The following is a 15,205-nucleotide window of genomic DNA, read 5'->3' as shown; positions in this document are numbered from 1 at the left end:
CTCCCAGGTTCAAGCGATTCTTCTGCCTCCACCTCCCAAGTAGGCAGGATTACAGGCATGCACCACCATGCCCGGCTATCTGATCTAGATTTAAAAGCAGTCCTTCAGACAGGATTTGCAGTTCACATGCCTCACTCCATGAAGTACGTGCATTCACTACCTAGCTTCTTACAGAAACAGATACCGTGCAGGAACAATGTACTATTAAAGCATTTTATCTGCTGAGCTTGATCAGAGTCCAAGATTTCCTGGATCAGACTTGATAGTGATTCCGCATCCTGCACGGCTCTCTCATCCACAATTTCCTCTTGGTCTACATGAGACCCAGCAGCTCCTCCACAGTCTAGGAGCTGTGCTGGGAGAGATTGACCTGTCCTCTGCACTTTCTTCTGAGAACCCCTCTTGAGCTCAGAGAGAGAGAGAGACACTATTCAGATGCACCAGGGTCTGTTGCTTCAGAAACTGCACCTAGGCCAACAGGACCACGCTGCCACAGGGTTCTTCCCATAGGTGGTCTAAGTGCTTGCATAGAGCAAATAGCTGAGTTGGTGGCAGCCACTCGCCACTAAGTGTGAATGATGGTAGGGAGGAGGATGGATAATCTGGTGGCAGTTCAGAGTTCAGCACAAGTGGAGGGAGAAAGCAAAGGGTGTATTCAAAGCCACTACTCTGAAGGCACTCATCTGAATGGCCGCTCACAAATACCTTGAAGTTCTGCAACAAACCCAAGTAGATCCTGGTTTCTCCACCTTGGATGGGCTCTGCTTTTCCAGATTCATCTCCATCGTCAGTACTTGCCAGGGCCAGCAGTTCACCCCCTGAGCTTCTCAGTCTTCTGACAACATCTAATTTTATGAGTAGCTGTTAATAACAATCAGAAGAAAAGGATATAAGCACCACAGTCTGTATTTCAGTTTATTTATTTTACTTTTTTATTTTTTTCCACTCTGTCGCCCAGGCTGGAGTACAGTGGTGCAATCTCGGCTCATTGCCACCTCTGCCTCCCGGGTTCAAGCAATTCTCCTGCCTCAGGAGAGTAGCTGGGATTACAGGCACCTGCCACCATGCCCAGCTGATTTTTTTTATTTTTAGTAGAGATGAGGTTTCACCATGTTGGCCAGGCTGGTTTTAAACTCCTGACCTCAACTGATCCACCCACCTCGGCCTCCCAAAGTGCTGGGATTACAGTCGTGAGCAACCGTGACTGGCCATGTATTTCAGTTTAGAGCGGGGTTCATGCAGATCCCATTCATTCTCCAGCTGGTGGAGTTGGGACCGCAGAAGCTGGATAACCGGCCAAGATGTGGAGTTCGTACTACCTATACTATGGAAATCCTGCCATTTTGGGCAGACTGGAAACCACGACCCCAGTGAGGGAAGCCCCTCCCCCACGGTGTTTCCCTCCAGCCTGGGAATCTCCTTTCATCCTTCTAGGCCACACTGCACTCCAGCCTTGGGGCCAGCCCTGGTCTGGGTTCAGCATGCCACTACTGCTGTCTCTAGCACTTGCCACTTGGTGTCACATGGGCACCTGACCAACAAGTATGGCAGGCCCTGCCTAGCTCTCCACCCCAGCACTGGGATCAAGGGGCCCTGTGGGGGCCTGTGAGCTGTGGGCCAGCCTGGGGCATCCTGAAGGAGCAGGGCCCATATGTTTCCCTTCCACCTTAGTGCCCTGAAGGGTCCTGGCCAGGCTAGGCTGGGGGCACCCTGTCCCTGGTTTGGGGGACCAAGGCCTACTGGGCAGTCCCGGCCCGGCCCCCTTCTCTTTCTTACCTGCCCAGAGCTTGGTCCCTACCATACCTTCCAGCTGCTCTGCAGTGCCCTGCCTAGTGCTTTTGTAATGATCTTTATCACATTCTTTCTTTGCTGATGGGTTAAATTATAGAATAAGTGGTTCACATTTGTGATAATTAAAGTACCTTCTAAAGACTATTGTGTCTTAGAAGACACAGTTAATATTAAATTGGCCAGGTGTGGTGGCTCGTGTCTGTAATCGCAGCACTTTGGGAGGGTGAGGCGGGTGGATCACAAGGTCAGGAGTTTGAGACTATCCTGCCAACATGGTGAAACTCTGTCTCTACTGAAAATATAAACGTTAGCCAGGTGTGGTGGTACATGCCTGTAATCCCAGTTACTCAGGAGGCTGAGGCAGGAGAATCGCTTGAACCGTAGAGGCAGAGGTTGCAGTGAGCCAAGATTGTGCCACTGCACTCCAGCCTGGTGACAGAGCAAAAAAAGACTCTGTCTCAAAAAAACACACACACAAAAAAAACCTTAAATCACATGAAAGAAAGTCTTTATCTCCGTGATCAGAAAGGACACTCGATAGTGACAGCATGACCAGGGTTGCATCTGTCTGAAGTGCCCGCATGCCCTGCAGTGGCTCCCATTCATGTTGTATGAGTTGGGCGTTGAGGGTGACACTGGGCTCACCTTAGGTTAACCCACAGCTGGGGGAGGTGCTCTTTGGAAGTAAAACACAAGCGCAGTCCTCCCCATCTTTCATGCAAAGCGCTTTCATGTCTCAGGCTTGTTCTTGAAGTGCTTGTGATGTGTGGTCTTTCACCCTCTGAGAACAGAAGAGTCTAAGATGAAAGTTTTATGGAAATCATATTTTACTTAAAAGAAATGGTGATATTCAGCATGCTTTTATCTTAAAATGTCCACATTATTATATCAAAAAAGTAGAGAATCAGAAATGGAACAGATAATCTGGCTTTTGATGTTAAAAAAAAAAAAAAATCACAAAACCGAAACTGGGAAAAGCCAGCAGGAGGGTCCTGACTCATCTCGGACTGCAGCAGGGTTCATACACGCATAGCCAGCGCTTGTCCACCTCCCGCTCTCCTGTTCACAGGGGTGGCAGTTTCAGTCTCTCTGTGCTCCGTTCATGGAAAGCAGTCCGATTCTCTAGTAGAGCTGCCTGTGTTGACTACCAAACACATGTCAGTAAAGAGGTGGAAAAAGAAGTGGCACACTCCATTTATGCCACAAACGAAGACTTCCCTTCATGTGGGAACTTGTACACAAGTATTCAGAGCATTTGTTACTTTATTTGTAGTAACTTAAAACTGGAAACCATGCGGATGCCCTTTCAGAGGGTATTGAATGCATTAAGTATACCCGCCCTCAGCAATGAAGAGTTAATTACTGATACATTGTAACGTGGGTGAACCTCAAAGAAATTATGCTGATGGCCGGACACAGTGGCTCATGCCTGTAATCCCAGCACTTTGGGAGGCCGAGGCAGGTGGATTACCTGAGGTCAACAGTTCGAGACCAGTCTGACTCACATGGTGAAACCCTGTCTCATAAAAAAAGAAAAAAAGAAATTATGCTGAGTGAAAAAGGCCAACTTGGAAAGGATGTGTACTGCAGGATTCTTATTTGTGAAGCATCACCAGAAGGGATTCTTGGTGGCCAGGTGTTTGGAATGCAGGGGAGAGGTGAGTGTGGCCATGAAGGGTGACCTAGGGCGTCTTGTGCTGATGGTGCAGCTCAGCAACTGATTGTGCTTGTGGCTCTGCGAGGTGACACACGTGACGTGACCACACAGAGGTGTGTGTACACACACACATGCGCACACACATGCACACGTAACTGGTGAAGTCTGAATAAGCTCTTTGGACTGTGCCAGTGTCACCTTTTGGTGTTGGCATCACACTGGGTTGATAGGACGCTGATGTGGGAGGAGGGGTTTAGGAACATGAGATTTCCTGCTGGGAATTTCAAAGTAAGAGTTAAAAAAAAAAAAAAAAGAATCTGATCAGAGTTTGGTGCCACCTTTTGGTCCTGTGTGGAGAGGGAACAGTGAGGTGGCCTGCATCCTTGGCGGTGGCCTCTGTCTCTGTTGCAGCTTGCTAGGGGATCTCACCTTGGTGCTCACCTTGGATCTCACGTTGGTGGCTGGAGGTGCCTCTCCAGCCACCTGCCCGTGTGGAGTCATGGCACTGTGAGGGATGCAGAGGTGGGAGGTGCCAGAGCTTAAAATGAAAGGGAAACGAGACAAGTGCTGTGGAAAAAACACACAAGAAAATACATTGGCTTTCATGAAACTGATGACATTTGTGAATAACCAAATTCACATGTGGACTGGGATAGTGAGGTCACTCAAATAGTGGGGTGTTATCACGCGCGAGCAGGGATGGTCAGGTCACTGAATAGTGGGGTTTTATTACGTGTGGGCAGGGATGGTCAGGCCACTCGAATAACTGGGTTTTATCGTGTGTGGGCAGGCATAGGCCACTCAAATAGCTGGGTGTTACACCAGGCACCTCCTGTGGGCTACCGCACTTGATTTCATCCTTACATGGTAGGTGTTAAATTATTCCCACTCCTGTTCGTGGGCTAGAAAAACGAGGCCCTGAGAGGTTTAGCAGCGTGCTCCAGGCTCTGACCTGGTGTGTTTGCCACAACGATGCAGCCAGTGTTCTCTTTGGGCTCAGGACGCCAGCCCTGGGGCAGCCTGGGAACGGTGCCTCCTTGTGGCTCCCACAGGGCCCCTGCTTTGCTGTAGAAGCTGTTGGGTTCATCCCGACCTCTGGTCGCCCTGGTGAGTTAGGGTGACTAGGCTCCTTCCAGCACTGGTGCTCATCTTGGAGGAAGTCAAGGTTTTTTACAGAAAGTTTTAATATAATTGATCTTTTAAAACATTGAGTTTCAATAAAATTTGAGAAATACATTGACCACAGATTTTTTTTTTTTTTTGGAGACGGAGTTTTGCTCTCGTTACCCGGTCTGGGGTGCAATGGCGCGATCTCGGCTCACTACAACCTCTGCCTCCTGGATTCAGGCAATTCTCCTGCCTCAGCCTCCTGAGTAGCTGGGACTATAGGCACGCGCCACCATGCCCAGCTAATTTTTGTATTTTTAGTAGAGACAGGGTTTCACCACATTGACCAGGATGGTCTCAATCTCTTGACCTCGTGATCCACCCACCTTGGCCTCCCAAAGTGCTGGGATTATAGGCGTGAGCCACCGCACCCGGCCCAACCAGAGATTTTTGAATTGTTTCAGCGAAACATGTTTTTGGCTTTTGCCATTTTGGTATCTTGCGTTAGTTCCTTCTCATGGTTCATTTAGAATCTGGGTGGCTCTTTCCTCTGCTGTAGACTCACATGGATTACAATATTGGCTTTGACATGAGGCCTTAGGGCTCCATGTGACACAGGTGCTCAGAGGTGGGGCTGCCATTGAATACTGGTCTTCGGGCCCTGGTGACACGGGCTTCTGGTTGTTGGGATTCACAGGCCGCCCGCAAGCTCCTGTGTCTCCCAGAGCCTGAGCCTCACGCACTGAGGTGGACGTTTGCCTCAATGACACCATTGCCAAAAGGGCCTGGGGCTGGGGACAGGGTTTCAGGCGGTTCTTCTTTTCCTCTTCCTCTCCACATGGTGGGAGGTCCCTGACAGAGCTTCTCTTGTTCTTTCAGCCTTTTGGGGAGCAAAGGACATAAACTGTTTTGCGTCACACCATGTATCAAACATGTCATTCATTGCTGGTGGCAGCTTGAGCATTTTTATTTTTTATTTTTTGCAGTGACTTAGAACTGGCCCAGATGACTAAAAACGTTTTTAATTATGTTTTATTTTGAAGATTTTGACTTCAGTGTTCCAGGATCCATGAAGCTTCATAATCTTATTTCTAAGTTGAAAAAGTGGATCAAAATCTTGGAGGCCAAAACCAAGCAACTCCCCAAATTCTTCCTCATAGAGGAAAAGTGCCGGTTCTTGAGCAATTTCTCAGCACAGACAGCTGAAGTGGAGATTCCGGGAGAGTTTCTGATGCCAAAGCCGACACATTATTATATCAAGATCGCGCGGTGAGTAGGCCAGCATGGCAGGTGGAACTAACCACGGCTTCCGTGGACGTGGGGGCCCGGTAGAGCTCTGGGGTGGACCCTGTGTGGAATTTGGGACACGGATTCCGTGATGTGGGAGAACATAAGACGATTCTAGGATTTAAGTGGTCAGGCACTTTAGAAGCTCTGCCCACACTGGCCGGTTGTTTAGCTGTCCTCAGTGCAGTTCGGGTTTGCATTCAGCAGACCTGCTTCTGAGTCACCATAGAACTTGACAAAACATAGTGTGTCCCATCTTTTGTAAACCCTTGAAGCACAGTATTCAGGCAGAATCAGACGATTGTAATGTTTCCCAGAGCGGGCTGTGTCTCATTTGAAATGCAGAAAGGGCTTTGAAGCGGTTTCCCTTAACAAAGTGTTTCGTGTTTATTTCTGAACCAGACACAGCTCTGCTTTCCCATACAGCCAGAGGTTAGCTGCCCTTTCCTCCAAATCTGGCTCCTGTGCTGGCCAGCTGTCCCTCCGCCTCAACTTCCATCTCTGGCTGCTGAATTTAAAATACTGCAACTCCATTTCCACATGTCAGGGTGAGACAGGGTATAGATAAATTGATAAACGACCACTGACCTACGCAGTCTGGTTCCCGTGACAGTTCTGACGACTCTAGTTTCTTCTCAAGACAAGGACTGGTAACACACGCAGGGTGTGCGCCTCACGCTTCTCGCTTTGGTAGGTTCATGCCCCGGGTGGAGATTGTGCAGAAGCACAACACCGCAGCCCGGCGGCTCTACATCAGGGGGCACAATGGCAAGATCTACCCATACCTCGTCATGAATGACGCCTGCCTCACAGAGTCGCGGCGGGAGGAGCGTGTGTTGCAGCTGCTACGTCTGCTGAACCCCTGTTTGGAGAAGAGAAAGGAGACCACCAAGAGGCACTTGTTTTTCACAGGTAGGTGTGAGAGCCACGCTTCGCAGGGTCCACAGGCAGCTCACCTTAGCCTTTGAGGGTCCACCCGCGTCCCCAGTGAATGTTCTAGTCTGTGCCGAGCAGGGAAGGCCTCAGCAAGAGGAGCAGCTCCAGACTTTCAGGCTTCTCACTGAGAGATGAGAGCTGTGTCCATCTTTTCTCTAAGGTGAGCTTGTCCGACCTGTGGGCTCCATGCAGCCCAGGACGCCTTCGAATGTGGTCCTATGCAAATTCGTAAGCTTTCTTAGAACAAAAAAAAATTATGAGATTTTGTTTTGTTTTTTTTGAGACAGAGTCTCGCTCTGTCACCCAGCCTGGAGTGCAGTGGCATGATCTCAGCTCACTGCAACCTCCGACTCCTAGGTTCAAGCAGTTCTCCTGCCGCAGCCTCCTGAGTAGCTGGGATTACACACACGTGCCACTGCGCCCAGCTATTTTTTTTTTTTTTTTTTTTTTTTTTTTTGCAATTTTTAGTTGAGGCGGGGTTTCACCATCTTGGCCAGGCTGCTCTTGAACTCCTGACTTTGTGATCCACCCGCCTCGGCCTCCCAAAGTGCTGGGATTATAGGCTAGCTGCCACACCCGGCCCAGATTTTTTTTTTTTTTTTGCTATTTTTTTTTTTCTTTTTTAGCTCATCAGCTGTCATTAGTGTCAGGGTATTTTATGTGTGCCCCGAGATGATCCTTCTTCCAGTGTTACCCAGGGAAGCTGGAAGAGTGGACACCCCTGTTCTAAGGCCTTTTGCACTCTATGCAGTAGGCTTTTGGGAGAGCCAGTGCCTGCCAGTGTGCTGCTGTTTTACTTCTCCTCCAGGGAGCCTGGGGGACCCAGCCAAGTCTAGCCTGGGCGCAGCAGCATGCACCAGGTTTCCAGTGCGCCTCGAGCCACGTCACACGCTGCAGTCTCAGGCCCTCCCTGAGTTTCCTCCCTGGGTGAAATGCAGGACTCGGGGAAGTCTGGCTGCTTGGTTAGGGCCACAGAGATTGTCGGGCACAAGTAGCTGATAAGACGCAACTCTGAGTGAAGTCATTATCTTTGCGTTATCATGAGTGGTCTGACTCTACGCACAGCACATAGATGCGATGCTTATAATGTTCTCCAGAGGCGAGAATCACTGTGATGACATTTTAGTGTGTAATCCCTGAGGTCAAGAGCCTGCTGCAGTGCATGTCATCTAGTCCTGTATGGGAACTTTCTTTCACCACCTAAGCTGTGATCCAGCCCCTTTTGACCTGAAATCTCTGACCCTTAAGTTCTATATCTCAAAATAAGTAGATTTTTTTTTTCTTGAAAGCCTGAAGAAAGCTCAAAATGCATCATGGAAAGCTGTGTGTGTTTTAACACACAGGCAACATGACCTTTAGTGTTGATCCCAGCTGTGGGTTATTGATTTCTCTGCTTTTCAACATTGGTTAGAACGGCCTGGCAGTCCTAATGTGTGTCCTGGAGTCATGTGGGGATTTCTCTATGGGTAGAAGCCAGGACAGCGAGACGTCAGCTGTGGCTTAACTGACATTGGACAGAATTAGCCACTTGGTTCACAGAAGTCAGAATCATCTGTGCACCTCACGCACCCCTGACTCCACATCAGAGGTTACAGCAGCCTAGACATGGCCACCATTGGGACCCTCACTGGGGAGGCTTAATCTGCCGTCTTCTGGAAACGAGGTGTCTGAATCTTAATCTGCAACGAGGTATCTTAATCTGCAACGAGGTATCTGAACAAGAATTCCTGAACCTAATATCTTCATAAAGTATTATCTCAATTAATCCACAAGCAACCCTCTGGAGTAGGTACTATTATTCTACTTTTATATCAAGAAACTGCACACAAGTCTGTTGCTGCTCCCCAAGGTGACATCACTGGGAAGGCAGGCTCTGGAGTGGCTGCCCAGCGCTCCTGCCACCTCCAGCTAGCTCAGACAGGAGTGATTTTCGGGCAGGTTAGCATCCTGTTGGGCGGGCGGTTCATTAACTGCATCTCTGATACCGAATGGTCATTGGGAACAGTGCCGGTCACCATGTGTGGACAGGGATTTACACGTTAATGGGGCTGGATGATCAGGTTGACGCCAGTGGCTTTCCCTATCTGGACAGAACACACAAGATGACCTCAGGGATGATTTTTTTGCTTCTCCAAAGATGAGGCATAGCCGTCCTAGGTGCTGAAAGACAAGGTTGCGTCATTAGCCAGCAGCTGTCTCAGAGCAGGAGGGCTGGACTCTTCCCATAGACTCTGATTAAGGAAAGCCTCTAAGACTGAACATTAGGCAGAGTCTGTTTATTTATTTTTTTGAGAGGGTGTCTCACTCTGTTGTCCAGACAGGAACGCAGTAGCGCAGTCTCAGCTCACTGCATTCTCTACCTCCTGGGTTCAAGTGATTCTCCCGAGTAGCTGGGACCATAGGCGTGCGCCACCACATCCAGCTAATTTTTGTGTTTTTTAGGAGGGACAGGATTTTGCCATGTTGGCCAGGCTGATCTCAAACTCCTGACCTCAAGTGATCCTCCTGCCTTGGCCTCCCAAAGTGCTGGGGTTACAGGCATGAGCCATCATGCCTGGCCATGTTCTTATTTTTTAGACAGGGTCCTACTCTGTGTCAGTCAGGCTGGAGTACAGTGGCGCAATCACAGCTCATGACAGCCTCCAACTCCCGGGCTCAAGCAGTCCTCCCACCACAACCTCCCGAGTAGCTGGGACTACAGGCTATTCTTTATTTTTTTGTTTTTTTTAAGACATCATTTTAAAATTGCCTTCTAAAGCATTTCTGATTGTGAACACAGGCTGACGGTCAGCTCGTGCCATCAGAGCCTCCTGCCATCTGCTGGGCACATGGATGGTGCAGCTTCCTCCATGGTCCCCCTGAAGCACACAGGGCCGGGTCAGCTCTGCTCCCAGTGGCGCTTTGGCAGTGGAGCTGAGTGCTGGCCCGTGGTCACCCTCAGCCTGCCCTGTTTCTCTTCCCCTCTCCCCAGTGCCCCGGGTCGTGGCGGTTTCCCCGCAGATGCGCCTCGTGGAGGACAATCCCTCTTCACTTTCCCTGGTGGAGATCTACAAGCAGCGCTGCGCCAAAAAGGGCATCGAGCACGACAACCCCATCTCCCGTTACTATGACCGGCTGGCCACGGTGCAGGCGAGGGGGACCCAAGCCAGCCACCAGGTAGCAGCGGGGCAGGGCCGGGCTGGGGGCTCAGCCACCGCCTGTAGCCCTCCTGTGTGGGGCGGTGCTTGGGGACACAGGGGTGCTCAGGAGACATGCAGGCGTTCATTGGGGACCACATCTGTCATTTAAGATAACTTGATTAGACTCGTGAGATAGTAGAGAGACAGCCATTGACCTTAGAGGACGCTTGTTGTGATGGTTTGTCATGATAGGACACGGGTCATTCCTCGACCTTGGAGAGGCCCTTGTCCTCTGCCTGTACTTACAAAGAAGCTCTGAGGTTAGGATTTTAAAATAAGTTTCTGGCAGTCTCATTTGGCAGCCACACCTGATCTGAGGTGAAGGGAGGCTGTTTACAGTCTGCATTCATCCCCTTCACCTAGTCTGCTGCTGGGACCTTAGGCCATGTGCAGTATGTGCACTGTCCATGCTTTCTAAAATACAGAAAGCGATACTCTGGAGTGCGGGGCCCAGCTGTTTGGGTTGCCTGAGCTGGGAGCGTGGCTCCCGCAGGAGTCCTGGGTGGCCCTGCCTGCAGCCCCCGGAGGCCCCTCTTTCACCCGCACGTTTTTGCCCTTGGTAGGAGGCAGGGCGGGCCTGGGCTCTGGATGAGATTTTTGGGGGATTGTGTGGAGCACCCAGCAGTAGCTGTTTTGGCCTCTCCCCAGGCGCACCTGAGGTCCTTTGTGTGGGTCCCAAGCAGGAGAGACCACAGAGGTGGACGCTGTGACCTTGCCCAAGTCTTGCGGGGACTTATTCCAGTTCTCCCGGCTCATGGAGGACTTAGTTTGGTTGAGGAAGGTTGAACCCACCCCGTGCTCCGTGGCCCAGGGCATGGCAGGGCCAGAGGTGTTCCAGGCCACGGGGTCAGGTGCTGCCTCCCAGCTCTGTGCAGGCAGAGGCATGGATCCCTGTTTCTGATCGACATTTGTTGACAGAGCTCATGGCCTCACTTGGGAATCGACGCCAGCACTTTTTCGTGGCACAGGCCACGGCCTGCTCATTCTGTGGAGGGTGGGCAGTTCTGAGGTGTTTGCAGAGAGGAATGGGTTATTCTCTTAAGGCAACATTAACTTTTGACAGCGTGGAAGCCAGTGACAAACACGTGCTGACCTCAGAGTCATCCTGTTTCTAAACAGCATGAGTGACCAACCAGGCTGTTTGTTCCAGGTTAGCAGTTGCCAGGGCCTGTAGGCAGAGGGAGATGCCCACAGCACAGAGGACTCCAGCTTCAGGGCTGCTTCCTCCTCTCTGTGCCTCTTGTTTTTTGTTTTGTTATAAATTCTGCTCCATCATTCTTCTTTCTTTTCTTTTTCTTTTCTTTTTTTTTTTTTTTTTGAGACAGAGTTTTGCTCTTATTGCCCAGGCTGGAGTGTAATGGCACGATCTCGGCTCACTACAACCTCCACCTCCCAGGTTTAAGCAATTTCCTGCCTCAGCCTCCTGAGTAGCTGGAATTACAGGCATGCATCACCACGCCCAGCTAATTTTGTATTTTTAGTAGCTACGGGGTTTTATCCATGTTGGTCAGGCTGGTCTTGAACTCCCGACCTCAGGTGATCTGCCCACCTCAGCCTCCCAAAGTGTAATTCCAAACCTGGAACTACAGGCACAAGCCATCCTGCCCAGGCTTGTTTGGTTTTGTTTTGTGTTAAAGACAGTCTCTGTCTGTTGCCCAGGCTGGAGTGCAGTGGTGCAATCTGGGCTCACTGCAACCTCCACCTCCCGAGTTAAAGTGATTCTCCCACCTCAGCCTCCAACGTAGCTGTGATTACAGGTGTGAGCCACTGCACCGGCCAGGCTGCTGGTCTTCACAGCTCCCACAGTGGTGAGGTGGCTGGTTTTCCAGGCTCCTGTGGAGCCGGGGAGAAGTGAGTGGGAATGGCGCACAGTGAACTGGCAGTGCACTCACTGTTCGTAGTAGGAGTCAGCCTTTTCCTCAGACTGTTGCAAGCCTTTAATTTCTAGCATTCTAGCATCAAAAGTTGATTTTGATGGGTTTTGGCAGCATGCTCACTGCTTGAGGAGCAGATTTTGGAAATCCTTGAGGTCTCAGAAGTGCTTCTTCCCATTTGACAGACGAGGAAACGAGCTGCATGTGTCGTGGGCGGCCTGCCTTGTTCTTGCCGGCGGAAGGGCATGCTTTCTCACTGCCATTCGGAGCATGGGGGTCGGACTTAACTGAGAAGAGACCCCCGGCCTATACCAGGTAGTCAAACAGGAGCTCCATTAACTCAGTAAACTCTTACCGAGTGGCGGTGTCTGCAGTGGTCTGTGAGTCTCCAGTCCAGAGATCAGTCTCAAGTGTGGTGTGTGTGGTCACAGCAGCTCCTTCAGTTTGTGAAGCATTTGTCTTCGGTATACAGTCTTGGTTGGAAGTGGCACTGCTGGTGTCAGCTGTTTTGTTGTGTTAATTGGTCTGAAATATTCTGTGGTCAGCAAGGGTCGAAGTGTTTCGATATTTACCTGCATTCTCGTCAGGTGTCGCGTATCAGGTAACAGGCTTTGGCGCAGACCAGCTGCATTGGTGCTTTAGAGGGGACAGCAGCAAACCCAGAGGGAAACAGAGCCATCTTGTGCCTCCTCGTGTTCAAATAACAATGCATGTGTCAAATCTCTCACTGGAATTTACTCTAGCTGCTAAGTTAAAGACTAATTGCAATTTGAGAGTTTTTGTTTTGCAAAAAAAAAAAAAAAAAGAGTGAGTTAGGTGGAAGTGTCATGGATCAATGTACTTCAGGTCCTTCGCGACATCCTCAAGGAGGTTCAGAGTAACATGGTGCCGCGCAGCATGCTGAAGGAGTGGGCGCTGCACACCTTCCCCAACGCCACGGACTACTGGACGTTCCGTAAGATGTTCACCATCCAGCTGGCTCTGATAGGCTTCGCGGAATTCGTCCTGCATTTAAATAGACTCAACCCCGAGATGTTACAGATCGCTCAGGTAAGCCGGTTTGAACAGCCAGATCCTCTCCTCGAGACGTCGCCTTTCTGTTGAAGTTCCTAAAGTGTCTCCTTCTGAAATTTAGGACACTGGCAAACTGAATGTTGCCTACTTTCGATTTGACATAAACGACGCGACTGGAGACCTGGATGCCAACCGTCCTGTCCCGTTCCGCCTCACACCCAACATTTCTGAGTTTCTGACCACCATCGGCGTCTCCGGCCCGTTGACGGCGTCCATGATCGCGGTGGCCCGGTGCTTCGCGCAGCCAAACTTCAAGGTGGGTCTCCGCATCATCCGATGACAGGCACAGGCCAGAGCCGCTCAGGTGCACGCACGTCACAGCCTTGCGGGAGCTGTTTATCTGCGTCGTGGGCTCTGCGTTTCCCACTGTGGCCAGCACCCCCATGGGTTACGTCCTTCTTTGCTGTGAGGGCAGGGGATGGTTTTCTCTTTGGTTCACTCTCGGCTGTAGTGCCTGGAACAGGCCGGCCCAACACTCAGCAGACACTGGAAGGCATCAAGTAAATAAGCAGATGGAGCCCCAGTTGCAGTGTGGCCGCCTGTGCCACTCAGGTTTGTGCTGCCCAGCTCCAAGGCCTTCTGGCTGCTGCTTCAAGTGGAGGAGGGCATGTGTCCCCAGTGGCTTCCCCAGACCGTCCTGAGGGCACATGGCCTGGCCCAGTGCTGAGGCTTGACCAGCCCTGGTGGCCCTGGGAAGCCGCTGTGGCTGAGCCCTGCCTTGTGAGGAAGCTGCCCTTGGTTCACCGCAAGTCCTCACGTTCTCTCCCTCACGCAGGTGGATGGCATTCTGAAAACCGTGCTCCGGGACGAGATCATTGCTTGGCACAAAAAAACGCAGGAGGACACGTCCTCTCCTCTCTCGGCTGCTGGGCAGCCAGAGAACATGGACAGCCAGCAGCTGGTGTCCCTAGTTCAGAAAGCTGTGACCGCCATCATGACCCGCCTGCACAACCTCGCCCAGTTTGAAGGCGGGGAGAGCAAGGTGAACACCCTGGTGGCTGCGGCAAACAGCCTGGACAACCTGTGCCGCATGGACCCCGCCTGGCACCCCTGGCTGTGACCGCAGCCGCCTCAGCCACCCAGAATGTGAAGGGAGCCCCAGGCTCTGAGCCCGCGGCTTTTACCACTTCTCTCTGCCTCGTTCATTTTATTCACGAAAGTCCTGGGTTGCAGTCACTTTCCTGATAGTTTGTGTGTGAAAGAGGGAGCTGGTGACGACTGTGGGCGAGGCGGTTAGAAATGGTAGAGCTGGAACTTACTCCAAGCTTTTAAATGATCTTTTAAGAAACCAGGACTCTCCAGTCTAGAATTTCTGGGTGAGTCCCTTTTTTATGGTGTCCTCCCTCTGTGAATGTACAGGCGGAACCGTACGGGCAGCTCCCAACCGTCCATTTTTAACACCTCACAGCAACTTCGTGCTTTTGTACAGACCTTTGTAACAAGTGTATAGAAAACCCATTTTGCTTGAGACACAGGAGATGATGAACTGATCGTGCTGGTTTTTCTGAGCACAGAGTTTTAGGTTGTACGCAGCCCGCCCTGGGATTCTCGCTGAGCATTCGGCGTGGATCCATGGGTCGGGTCACCCTGCGGGAGCGCCACACCACATCCACCTGGATTCCGCTGGTGGAGACAGAACTGAGAGTCTGCAGGCAGCTCCTGCGATTTTTATTTCTGGCTCTTTGGATGTCTTCTAGACGTTTACTATCATTGTACCTGAAGAAAAATCACTTTTACCTTCCTAATTTAAAAAGACAAAACAGAAATGTAAGTTCCTTTGCTACTTCAGTCTTTCTGTTCACATTTTTATAAATCTGAGCATTGAGAATGTTCTATCTAAATTTGTACAGTGTGATTTTTTTTTAGAATAAATATTTTATAAAAGGGTTTCTTGTCCATTATTTATGTTAAAATGGAAACAGCTTGTTTCCATGAGAGGTTTCTTCCCTCCCAACGTCCCTCAGCCCCTTGGGAAGCAGAGGCCCCAGAGGCAGCGTGGGCTCCTCAGGGTAGCCTCTTGGTGACGGTGTGCACTGCCCGGGCAGGCACAGTGCTGCTGTGATCACAGAGGAAGCTGTGACTTGGGGCATGGGAAGCCAGCTCAGAGCGTATTCAGTCACAGCGACGAGTAATGGCGGCCCAACCTCAGCAGTGGGTCAGGGTGCTGGGACCCAGAGCCCTCAGCTGTGTTGATGTGTTCCAGGCTGCTGCCATGTAACATGCATGTGTGGAGCGTGTGCAGAGTGTGCCTGAAACATGCCCAGAGGCTCAGCATGAAGCACTCTGCGCCCAGCTCCACC

General features: G+C 50.8%; 1 protein-coding gene and 1 pseudogene across 50 annotated transcripts in view; one reads left to right on the top strand and one right to left on the bottom strand.

Moving 5' to 3' along the window:
* Nucleotides 1-14,789, top strand: part of TRRAP (transformation/transcription domain associated protein) — a 131,897-nt gene extending 117,108 nt beyond the window's left edge. For all 50 annotated transcript variants that reach the window (XM_078357335.1, XM_078357328.1, XM_078357324.1 and 47 more), the window contains 6 exons: nt 5,599-5,824; nt 6,537-6,754; nt 9,750-9,934; nt 12,678-12,881; nt 12,967-13,161; nt 13,681-14,789. In XM_078357335.1, coding sequence (XP_078213461.1) covers nt 5,599-5,824; nt 6,537-6,754; nt 9,750-9,934; nt 12,678-12,881; nt 12,967-13,161; nt 13,681-13,965 — 1,313 coding nt within the window. In that variant the 3' untranslated portion in view covers nt 13,966-14,789. The remainder of the gene's footprint in view (nt 1-5,598; nt 5,825-6,536; nt 6,755-9,749; nt 9,935-12,677; nt 12,882-12,966; nt 13,162-13,680) is intronic.
* Nucleotides 91-5,328, bottom strand: LOC103788641 (E3 ubiquitin-protein ligase RNF14 pseudogene; annotated as a pseudogene).
* Nucleotides 14,790-15,205: the final 416 nt, after the last annotated feature.

The sequence above is a fragment of the Callithrix jacchus genome, chromosome 2 (genome assembly GCF_049354715.1).
Source record: "Callithrix jacchus isolate 240 chromosome 2, calJac240_pri, whole genome shotgun sequence".
Taxonomy (NCBI): domain Eukaryota; kingdom Metazoa; phylum Chordata; class Mammalia; order Primates; family Cebidae; genus Callithrix; species Callithrix jacchus.
Note: the sequence above shows the minus strand (reverse complement) of the source record. Positions and strands in the feature narration are given on the sequence as shown.